Source organism: Panthera onca, chromosome D4 (genome assembly GCF_046562875.1).
Source record: "Panthera onca isolate mPanOnc1 chromosome D4, mPanOnc1 haplotype 2, whole genome shotgun sequence".
NCBI classification, from domain to species: domain Eukaryota; kingdom Metazoa; phylum Chordata; class Mammalia; order Carnivora; family Felidae; genus Panthera; species Panthera onca.
The window spans coordinates 70637214-70649403 of record NC_138351.1 but is presented as its reverse complement, the minus strand read 5'-3'; the positions used below and the strand labels follow the sequence as shown (position 1 = coordinate 70649403).

At 48.4% G+C, this 12190-nt stretch overlaps 1 protein-coding gene across 11 annotated transcripts in view; it reads left to right on the top strand.

Moving 5' to 3' along the window:
- EPB41L4B (erythrocyte membrane protein band 4.1 like 4B) overlaps positions 1-12190 on the top strand; it is a 129758-nt gene that overhangs the window by 110609 nt on the left and 6959 nt on the right. For 9 of the 11 annotated variants that reach the window (XM_060609080.3, XM_060609079.3, XM_060609084.3 and 6 more), the window contains 2 exons: positions 3798-3984; positions 6217-6294. In XM_060609080.3, the coding sequence (XP_060465063.1) occupies positions 3798-3984; positions 6217-6294 (265 nt within the window). The remainder of the gene's footprint in view (positions 1-3797; positions 3985-6216; positions 6295-12190) is intronic. The other 2 variants (XM_060609082.3, XM_060609081.3) reach the window with 1 other exon arrangement.

Sequence of the window (12190 nt, the reverse complement as noted above, 5' to 3'; positions counted from 1 at the left end):
ATTGGTTCCCTTTCCTTTCTTTTCAAGGACCTGAAAGCCTCTGAGAAAAGGTCAAGTTTAGAGGGTACCCTGAGTGCAAAGTGTAGGCCAGGAAGGGTAACTCCAGATGCAATGCTCAAACGGCCGTCTCAGGCCTGCCACCTGCACCTTGTGAAAAGGAAAAGAGGCAGCCACCTCCCACCTCATTAACCTTAATAGAACTCTGGACAGTTACAGCGGCTGTATTTCCTGGGAAAGCCAAAATGGGTAATTCAAATAATTAACAGTCCTAACGGCTTCTGGGGGACAAATCAAGCCATGAAAAAAATCTGCTCCCCTGAGGATAAAGCTGTCGGGATTAACCTTTCCTTTTACATTTTGAAACTCCAAAGGTTATTATCACCTATTTGGGACATGTAACCGTGTTGGAAACAATGACTAATACATGGCCTGGAAGGGAAGAAAATTTAACTCACTACATTGGCTCGTTTAAGTAAACCTTTTTCAAACCTCTAACTTCACATGTATATTTCTTAAGCCACCCCCACCCCCCACAAAGTGTTCTGTTTCAAAAATCAAAGACTAGCAGGATTTTCCCCATTAGTAATAGTAGCAAAATTAATGGATGGGATTTAAGCTTGTGCCCCATTAATAGTTCTTAAATCATTGACACTGGTCACCACTTATTTACTCATCTCTTCTAATCACAGATATTGACAAAGTAAATAAGCACAATGTCAAGGAATACAGATGGGAAAAACTCAGATTTTCAGTTTAAAAAATATTTCTACGTTACTATTATTGAAATGCACGCACACACACATACACAGCCCTTTTAGCTGTCACAGTATATCTAGTTCTAGGACAGCAGGATGTGTATTTGGATTTTAGGCTTTCCCACAAGAGCATCACAATGTTCAAGTGCTCTGAACAACTTTTCAAATTGTTGCTTTTAAGGATATAAACAAAAACCCCAGCCATGTTCTTTCCTGGAAATAATGACAGAGGGAGGAAAAGTGTGGCTGTTATGTGCAGAGAAAAGAGAAAAGCAGAACTCTATAGCGTCTGAGGCAGGAAAAACGTCATCTTTCTATGGATACCAGCCAGTATGTTTAGAAAATGATGAACTGCTTTATGTTTTTCAAGAAATATAACTTTATTATACATTTAAACATAGTGTAAAAGCCTAAAAATATTCTGAAGAGAATAATATTCCAAGCCTAAAGAGAAAAGGTAACCGATCCCCTAGCATCATGCCACCAGAAATGACTGATGTTCACATTTGATGACTATTATTTTAGACATTTCCCACATGTGGTTAAAATGGAAAGAAATAATTCCAAAGAAAAGACTCTAACTTCACATAAAATTGTACTGATTAAATGATATTTCATGAATTTAACATGAATTTACCTTAGAAACGGAGGTTGAATTGAAAGATGTGACGAAGTTAGGTAGATGTCTCTTTGCCACGAGATCTAAATTAGGACAAAGGTTATAAAAACCATCAAGAATTTGGAGTCTTTTTCAATTTTAGGCGGTGTCGGTTGACTTCCTATTGTGAAAGATGAGCTTTGTTTTTGTTTTTGTTTTTGTTTTTTAATGGCAGAAAATAATTTTAACCCCACTTTTCCACTTAACTGCTATGTGACCTTGAGGAAGTCATGTTACAATCAGCCACTGAATATCATCTACTTCTCTGAAGAGTGGAGACCATAATGCAGGGCTGTTGTGAAATTCAAATGGGCTAATAATGCATGTGTTACTGATCTGACTTACTTCATCAGCATGGATCCAAACATGTGGCGTCTTATTAATGTTCCTATTTACTTATTCCAACCTCACCTGTTCCCTTATTAATAATAAACTCTAAATCCTCCTCTTGAGGCTTCTACATACACAGAATGATCTGAAACCCCCCAGGACCCCTCCCTCAGTGAGTCCTATCCACAGCAATTGTATACCATGGCCACATTTCCCAGGAGGTCATTGCCATGGTGAGGCCCCCGTCAGGCACCCTGCTCAGGCCACACTGGTGCCCACTGGCCATGGGCCTTTTAGCTACACCCTTGCTCAGCCATCATTTCTAAAACATAACCTCTGTGCCGGCGTAGTTCTAGAAATTCCACACGGAAGCCCCTTAGGGAAAGTGTGTCAGGGTCCCCGAGACTCCCCTCAAGTTTGATGATAGCATAGACTATGTGGCATGGCCCAAGGTTTCAGGTATGCAGTGACACCCTTATCAGGCAGGATATTCCAAGGGCCCAGAGGTTCTCCCAAGAGCTCCCAGTGGCCAGAGGTTCCTTTGGAATATGCAGAGCTGGAGCACCCCAGGCCTGCAGAATTAGCTCTTTTCTGCACAGGCAGCAACGTGGTTGGCATTAGGGGAGAGAGGGCTTGTCTTAATTTCTAGAAGTTTGAGAAAATACTGTCTATACTGAGAGGGAGCGATTGACGGTGCTGCTCTGTCCTGTGCCAGTATGACCAGATTAAAAGGGCTTCCTGCCTTGCCATACCTTGTGGGAAATCCAACCTTCCCCACAAATCCACACCCTGGAGACAAACCCAGAACGCCAACCCAGACTTGTCCTCCCTCATGGTGACTTCCTGTCTAGTGTACTTTTCTGCCTGGATCATCCCATTCCATCAGAGAGCTCCTAAGACCAGAGCTGCTGGGCCCCCAAATAAATGTGCCCAACTCCTCCCCTGTAACTACTTTATGACCCCAAAGGAATGGTTGCTGTTAGGCCACAAAAGGGGCCATTATCCTTTTCACTCGTGGCAGTGGGTTCTCTTTTAAACATTTTATGTATGTATTTATTTTTAATGTTTATTTATTTTGGGGAGAGAGAGAGAGAGAGACAGAGCTTGAGGGGGGAGGGGCAGAGAGAGAGGGAGACACAGAATTCAAAGCAGGCCCCAGGTTCTGAGCTGTCAGCACAGAACCCAACACGGGGCTTAAACCCACAAACCATGAGATCATGGCTTGAGCCGAAGTCGGATGCTTCACTGACTGAGCTACCCAGGCACCCCACAGCAGTGGGTTCTTAAATGGCTTGTATTTACCCTCCTAAAGGAGGCCACTCCCTTGGCTTGGTGGCTCCTCAAAAAATTAAGCATAGGACTACCATATGACCCGGCAGTATGACCTCAAGTGGGATTCCAATCCCAAAGAATTGAGAGCAGGGTTTCAAACAGATGTTAGTACCTCAGCAGGTGAATGGATAAACAAAATACAACCTGTCACTGCAATGGAATATTATTCAGACATAAAAAGAAATGAAATGTTGACATAGGCTACAGCGTGGATGGACCTTGAAAACATTATGGTAAGTGAAATAAACCAGATACAGAAGGACATATATTGCATGATTCCACTCGTATGAGGAACTAGAATAGTCAAATTCATCCAGCCGGAAAGCAGTGGGGCTGCAGGGAGAGGGCATAGGGCAGCTATTGTTCAGTGGATACAGAGTTGCTGTCAAGGGTGATGAGAAAGTTTTGGGTGTAGACAGTGGTGATGGGTACACAACATTGTGGATGTTTTGAATGTCACTGAATCCTACGCTTACCAACGGATAAAATGATAAATATCACATATGTCTCTCCATAATAAAGAAAAAAAATTCGAACCTCTTGGCAAATGACAGAAAATCCAGCCCAAATTGGCTTTGGCGAAAATGTCACTGTATCGGATCCTGTAAGCTGGACATCTGGCAGACATCTGTTTGGGGAGCTCCCCCGCCCCCTCCCGGCCCTCCCTGCACTCCCCACAGCCTGTTTATTGTTGTAATGAGCAGAGCTTCATGTGCTTTTAGTAACCGCAGTGATGAAGATGACCTCCCTCCCGACCTGGCCGAGGCAGTAGGAGCGTCCACAGCCGCAACCACACACACCACCACGGCCACCACGCAAGTCTCAGCGCCACTGGTGTCCCCCAAGGGCCACAAAGTCAGCTCGCCTCAGAATTCAGAAGGCAAGGGCCCGCTGTCCCCAGGGGCCAAGGTATGGGGGGAAAGCCCTGAGAGGAGTAGCTGCATTTGCTAGGAATTCAGTATAAATGTAGTGCAGGGCATCCCGCGAGCATTTAAACTTGGCACAATCAACCGTGTGCTCGCAAAACAAGGGTAGCAACCACCGGGGCAGGGTTTTTATAGAACTGTCCCCAAAAGATGACCTAACAGTTTATGAGACACAAATGGCGTAAGAAAGACCTTGTACATTGTACTTTAAGAGAAATGGGAGAGATTTTTGAGGGTGATTTTGATTTTAGAATATCATCCCTATATAATCCGTTACTGCACCGCAGAGATAGAAAACAAGAAATGTTTTTTGCCCCATAATGGAAAATCTGGAGGAGTGAAAACATAGGAGCATCCCCATCTCATTCCTTATATCAGATGGCCCATACAAATAGTTTAAAAATGGGAAATATTATTTTCTTCGTCAGTTTGAAATTTCGGGAAGTTGCCAGAAATGTGAATGGGCTGTGACAAGGCCTTGCTCAAGACATTTCTCTTGGTTTGCTCTGAGTGCCCCTTGGCTGCGGTCACTCTACAGCAAGTGGTCCAAACACATTCAAGCCTATTGTTCTACGAGTAGATACCAAGTCAAAGGCTGCTTGGTCTGTGGACCCCACCGAGGAATGGTGGGTGCATGGGGTGGGGGCCCTGAAGGCAAGACCAGACCCCAGACTGTGCTTCCAGCTGCTCTGTTCACATGCCTCCTGGCTACTTGCAATGAGCTGTCACTCCACAGCCCTTGTTTCTCCAAGCCTCAGCTTCCTCCTCCTCCTCCTAAAAATGAGAATAAGATCTGCTTCCTTGCCCAGCTTATGGGCCAGTGTCCAGTCCAGTGGAGGTGACATCTGGGCAAACAGATCACGATTCCTGATAGCCTCTAAGTAACAGTGGGCCAGGCCACATCCTCCTTGACCAGGGCCAGGCATTTCTCAGCTCCCTTCCCAGGGTCTTTGGGATACTTTGTGGTCCTCAATAGGACAGGCTGCTCAGGCCGGGGACTCCGCAGTCAGTGGCTGCCCCGAGTGAGGCTCCCTCCTTTCCTGCAGATCAGCTCCTGGGTTCCCCTGTCTTGTGCAGAATCCCTGATATTGCTTTGTCCCAACTGTAGACACAGGTTCCTATCACAGATTCTTCACCGTGGTTAAAACCAAGCGAAAATATTTATGAAACAAAGGAGAATTCAGTGGGGATGTGGGTGGCATCGTACCAGAGGCCACAGGGCTCCCTCTCCTGGCCATCTCTCTCCTTAGGGCCCTGCTTGTGCCAAGTTGATGGGGTTTATTTTTTTTCTCACAAAGGGCCTCCAGGCCTCCCATGCTGCTGAGACCCTAGGACAGGAGGAAAAAAATGTTTTCCCAAAAACTGAACATGGTTTTCGGAGAATACCTCCCTCCCACCATAAAGATCTTCCTAATTATTACGCAGGCGAGGGTTTTCTTTAACTTCTTTTTTCTTTTATTTTTTTAATGTTCGTTCATTTTTTGGGAGAGAGAAAGAGAAACACACACACACACACACACACACACACACACACACCTTGTGTGAGCAGGGGAAGAGCAGAGAGACAGGGAGACACAGAATCCGAAGCAGGCTCTGAGCCCTCAGCACAGATCCCCATGCAGGGCTTCAACCCATGAACCACGAGATCATGACCTGAGCCCAAGTGGGACGCCCAATGGGCTGAGCCACCCGGGTGCCTCATTTAAATTCTTTTTTAAAACAAACCCTGTGCCACACATGGGGCTTGAGCTCACAACCCTGCAACCCTGAGATCAGGAGTCCCATGCTCTACTGACTGAGCCAACCATGTACCCCCTGCGCCCATGAGTTTAGTTCCTTGAGGCCTTGACCCTCTTGATCCAGGATGGGGTCTTTGCTCTCTCTATATTCAAAGGACTGTTTGAAGCATCTCCCCCTCCAAAAGACCAAAGAGCACCGAAAGCACTTAAAGAGAAGTTGTTGGCACCTTTTAAAAGAAGGCAGTTCTCTAGCCTACATACTGTTTCTGCCCATTAAGGTTTCAGAAAACATGTGGGGTTTGGTCTCTCCTACTTTCACGCTGCTGGGCAAGGGAATGGTACAGAGGACTGGCAGAGTCATGGGCTCCGTGATGGGAGGGAGGGAGAGGAGGGAGAGGAAACTGTGTTTTCTGGTGAAATTCCCTTGTCCGTCTGGAGCCGGCACTAACCCAGCGATGTTTTGTGCGCCTTCCTAGAGTCCCTCTGACCGAGGAGGTGCCTTTACGTTGGAGCCAGGCGATCTCCTGATGGACTTCACGGAAGCTACTCCTCTGGTAAACCTCCCAGTGTGCTAAAACCAGAAAAGCCCCAGGCTTTAGAAACATCTTGATAGTGGGGCGGATGCACGGAGGTGGGCATTGCCACTGGAAAGACTCTTCCTCTTGTCCTGCTCACAGCCCGGAGCCTCGGGGATCAGCCTTCGTTCAGGGGTTCAGGGTTCGGGCGCGTGGTTCCCTCTACCTCCCAGAGCCCTCCAGGGAGGTGGCGCTCCCTTTCTCCTGAGGGAGGCCACAGGGGTCCCGCCCGGCCTGTCTGCTGCTCCCATAGCATGTAGGGCTCCTCGGTGCTTGGGTCTTGGCTTCTTGGCTTTTCCGGGGCTGCTCCCTGCATGCCCACCATGGGGTATCTTTCGCTGCCGCTTCTAACAACGTGCTCCGGTCTGAAGCACGGGCTCCAGGCCTCCCCCCCAGCATTCCAAGCCCCTCGTGCCTCCCTGCCGTCCTCTATCCCCTGCATACATGTCTCCCCTTAGGGATGGTCCTCATGGAACTCCTGCAGGTGAGAAACCCTGTCGGGGGAGAGAGCACTGGACTGGGAGTCATGCAGGCCAGATCTGGCTCCGGTCTCTGTTCCCTTCCTTAGGAGCCTCGTCATGGGATAGAGGATGCCATTGCTTCTTGTGTCTGCCTAAGAATGTTCTAATGATCACGTGAGAGAGAGCCCTTGATGACTGTAACAGCACTATAAATGTGTGTGACTTGTTGTTAGTAGTGTTAGATGACACAGGCAAATGTGGAGGTACCCTCGGCTGGGCTCAGCCTGATACTTAAGTGTACTTGAGCATAAATCGTGGTCCACACGTGTGGAACGTGAGTCAAAATACCTCCTGAAAGCTCACCGCACACCTGGCTTGTGTGGGGCTCTGGGAGTGGACAGGGCAGCTAGAGGCTGGAGGGGAGTCGGGTTGATAAAGGGCCAGGATCGACAGGAGAGCCACGTAGGACATGCCAGGGGGAGAAGCCAGAAGTGAGAGTCACTCAGGACTGGCTCACTGGAGGAGAATATGGTGGAGAGGAAGGCTTTCCAGAAGGCTTTCAAGAGGAGGCAAATGAGGCAAAGCGCTGCCTAGGCCTTAGGAATGATCGCCGTGTCTGCCTCAGCTGGCACAAGGAAATCATTTGTGATTTAAACAGTTGTCCTTGTCATCTGGAGAGTTGGTACAGTCTGAGAGCTTCGAGTCAGCACGTTTGGATAAACAGCTGAGAACCGACAGTGGGCGAGACACCCTGGGGTCTGGGAACCTTTGGAGTTCCTTCCTTCCCATGTTGGAGAAAATGCAGCTGACTTACTGATGGCCTTCTTGTTAGACAGATTGTCACGATAGGGTAACCCAGAAGCAGGGCCTTCCCTCACCTCGTCCTCCCTTTGCACAGATGGGGAAATTGAGTCCCAGAGTAGGGTAATCACACAGGGACCGAGCTTGAGCCCGGCTGTTCCAGCTCCTTCTCTGGTGCCCTGTGCATCATTAGATTGGGCTAAGTCTGGCATCTGGATTTCAGGGACTTGCCACTTGGGAAAAGAACAATGCCTGGAAGAAGGGCTGTGTCTAAAGCGCTCCTCAGACTGAGACTGCAAACCCTCAGCTGGAGGGCAGCAAACCCTGGAAGGACCCGACAACCCCTGGGGCACGACCTGAGGGTTATGAAGTCAGAATGGGGAGAAAGCTAAGTTCCTAGACTCACATTGAAGAAAACATGCCAGGCAGGAGTAGAGGACAGTGGGGGAAGATCTCTCTCTGAGTTAGCCTCTTGAGCAACTTCCAGACTGCTGGAGCATGCTGCAATTAATGCCATAAGAGAGTCTATAGAAACGGCTACTGCTGTGAAACCCAGTGCCTAACCCTGTCTGGGGCCACTGAGAAAAAGAAGGCTTCATAGTGCTAGGGTTTTGAAGTATGAGTAGGAGTTTGCCAGATGGAAGTAATGGAGCAAAACAATCTATGCGGAGGGTACAGCATAAGCAAATACTGAGTATTTATTAAACATTCTGGCATATCTAAGAAGTTGAGGTATGTTACAAAAAAACATATTGTGGCTCGGACAGGAGTGATGAGATTCCCTTAAAAACCACTGTGTTGCAGATCCAACTGGTAGATCTACTTGCCTCATCTGTATCCTTTCTTTGACCATAATGGTCTGAGATTAGAAAGGAACCAGCATCTGCCAGGGACCCAGAGTTCCTCTGATCTGAGGCGCTAATGCCTACCAAGTGAGTGTCCAACCTCTGCTTGTACCCGTCTGGCAAAAGGGAGCTCAGTCCTTCTCCGAGCACACCTTGCTTCCATCTCTGGGTTGCTCTGAGCTCCGAAACGGAGTGTGGGGTGCCGCACTGCCCTGGCACGGGGCAGCTGACGTCCTTTCGCTGCACCGAGACACGGCTGCCCGCGTCACAGCTAAAGTTTGCAGTGGATATGCGTTCTCAGGATGAAGTGTCCTTTGTGTAGCTTGTGTGGACTTGAGGTGTGCGTGCATGTCCACAGGGCACATTCCCACAGAAGGGGTGCGGGGGGCTGGTATTTTGATGTCAAGAGCCGGCTTCATTTGGGGCTTTCCTTGGCATTACTGGCTTTGATTTTACTTCACTTCAGAGTCCTGTCTCCACCAGTGCCGAAGGGTCCTAGAGAGGAAGGGGGACTCTGGCAGCCTGCTCCTCCTGTGTGGACCTTTCCCCTCCACCTCCTCCCTCTGCTCCTCCCAGGATCATAGAAATAGAAGCAGTAGTCCCTTCTGTCCTTGTGGAGGTGTCTCTGCCCCAGAGGATAGTGGAGGAGAGCCTGGATTTAGGGTCTGGGGCCAGATGAGACTCCTAAAGCTACATTACTACCCTGGTTCCGTGGGCCAGAGCTAGAGGAACAAGAGAGAGAGAGAGAGCTGGGACCAGAGTCTCTTGCCTTCATCCAGCGTGGTCCCACCTAGACGTTATCCGCGCTAGTTTAACCCTTATGGCTCCAACCCTGATGATCCAGTCTCTGTGTGGGGTGATTTCCAAAGAAGCAGAGTCCAAACAGCTGAGAATAATAACAAGTTTCAGTCTTTAACTGGCATCTCTCAAGATCCAAGATTAAATTATCACCTCCCTGGTAACACTTCTCAAATCACAACTTGCTTCCTTCTTAATTCTCTTGCACCCTGTGCGACTCCAAGGATTTTCATCCCCATACTCTCCAAAAAAAAAAAAAAAAAAAACCACATTCTTTCCAGCATCACTCCTGCAACACTCTTTTCCCATATCTTTTCTGCTCCAGTGCCCACTCTTTTATTATCTAGTTCAGTTTAGCAACATCAGCCTGTTGCTAAACCTACAACCTGTGCAGCTGTGGCCTGCCCATTGCCAGAATCTGCATCCCAGATCTGGCAGTCAGGTTGGGGTTTCTGCCTGGGGCAGAAGAGGTGGGTGGGGCAAGAGGGGTGGGGGAGGGACGAAGGCAAGCGAGTGAAGGCAACACCCACTGTCCATTTGGTACCCTCCTTTGGGAGGTGAGTGTGGGCACATCCACAGGGTACGGGTGTCAGCAGAGTGGAAGGACGGGGCATTTACATATCAATCGTGTCCCCCACCCCAGGTCTAGCATGCGAGCTTCTTTCCTCTGGTGACACACACCATGAGCACCTATGCCTTCTGTGTTCCCGATGCTTTCTCTTTGGGGCTTGTCCCTCCCCGATCCCTGTACTTCATGAACCACTCACCCAGCTGCAAAGCAGCGACAGTCACAACCCAGGTCTGTTCTGGGCCAGAGAATATTAGTCAAGAGTTCATGTGCCAGGGAGGAGACTGGCCTGGTCAAAGGAACGTTCTGTAGGACCAAAAAAAAAAAAAAAAAAAAAAAGGCCTGTGTTGGGTGTCAGAAGAACTGGCTTTCCATCGGTCTGAACAGCCTCATTTGTATTTTGAACCTCGTTCTATCAGGAGGGCTGAAGCTTGATCCGAAGTCAAATCAGGGTGCCTGTTCCATGTTCCTGGGGATTCATCTGTCTTCTCCAGGGCACAGGGAGACGGAGGGAAGTCTATTTAGGTTGTGATGTCATCTGTTTGCTGATACATCTGGGGCACTCCCTGCTTCCCTCATGCCCCTTTTGGTGGGTGGGAGTCGTGGTCCTGCTGGCATGAGAATCTCTACCTGTTGGACATACCACACAGCCATTCTGTCCCAGCTCTACCTGGGCAGAGGGACACTTGTCCCCCTCTGCTCTTTAATCCCTGTTCCCTGGCCTCCACCTGTGGAGCTCAGGCCCCTCTGGTCAGACTTCCTAATGTCTACCGCTCGTCACTTTGCCTCCGACTTTTCTCTCCAGTCCTCAAACTGGCAACCTCTTTTCTTATCTGGATGATGAAGAAGCCTTCCACATTTTCATCTTCATTTGTCTATGCCAAAAATCTTTCTGTTCCCCAAAGAGTCAGATTTTAAGACTCAAAAGCCAAGTAGCTTAGAAGAACCTAGCTGCTTGAATGTGGAAAAAACCCAAGGAGGAGAGGAAATGCCGGGAGGAAAAAAAAAAATAAAATGTTATTTCAAAATAGTATCCTATTACACATGTTCTCTTATTTCCTGCTCATTTACTAACAGATGCTTACGTAGAAAGGTCAGAAATGTTTGTGGGATGGCTCAACATTCCTTTACTATAAAAGTCCAATGTCAGGCAAAGCCTTATCATTCATCACCACCTTCAGCTGAGACACTAGTGGCTGGTACACATTTTGGCATTTGGCAGCATATCCATGTTTGTTGATCATTTATGCCAGCTTTTATTTTCTTCAAAAAGCACACCTGAGTGCCTGCGTATCTCCAGAGGCAAAAGCCCTGTGGCCTGGGGTCCCTGGAAGTTGGTTCTGCTTGGGACAGTGTTGAGTACTGAGGCTGGGGGACGGGAATGGAGCCCACCGCACTCAAGTCTCAAATCCCATCTTGTGGAGGGGAGGGTTCATGCTGAGGACAGGAGAGAGCAGTGGAGGGATTCTCAGCAGGCTGCTGAAACTTGACCGTAAATGGCTACTATGGACTCACTTGTTTCTGAAGAATGGATACGGAAACAATCAACAAGAGGGTCTAGAACCACGGCTTCAGACTTTGCAGGTGCAATTTTTCTGCATCTCCAAATTTGAATAGTAAACAAGGCTGTTGCGAGGTAATGGTTGTAAAGGCCCCTTTGGAAATTGCCCAGGACCGCACAAATGTAAAGAGGTCGGAATCAGATCGATTTGGAGACAGAAAAAGGTGCCTGCAATTTTCTTGACCGTGTTTGAGTGAAACTTACCCAGAGACTGTACTTTGTTGATTACGGCAGGATTTACAACTATTTAAGGAAGCTCTCTTGAACTAAAAGGCGTGTGTATTTATGCTCTGGATTAAATGGTCCCTCCCTGCAACACACACTAACCCGGTCAGCGGCCCCCTCTCCTAGCATCAGAGCATCGTCTCTTCACCCTCCTCATCTTCACCGGTACAAGCTGTTGGACCTCTGCTGGTGCATGGCACTACTTAGGGCTGGGGTGGGGAACCCAGTACCCCAAGCAGTGTGGCATTTTCTCACAATGCTTGGTATCTTCTGGCTACAGCAACAAGGTGCCTCGGTGGTGATACAAGGTGTCATGGCCTGGGCCATGGGTGTGGGAGCGGGGGTGGCCAGGGCCATTATGTTTTCTGAACATAGATAACAAAAAGCCATGACAGAGTAAATCCCAAAGTCCGTGTTCCTCCTTGCTGATGTATGTCTTTCCCAGAAACACTCTGTTGGACACCTGCTAATCATACCATAATGTGGGCCCTTACTTAGCAGGGTGCAGGAGGCCACCAGGCATGGAAGGCCAACACGCTCAAGTGTGTGGCCATTCCTCATACTGCTTGCACGGCCAGCATCATTAATTCATCGCGGCTCTCTTTCTGGCTTGGCC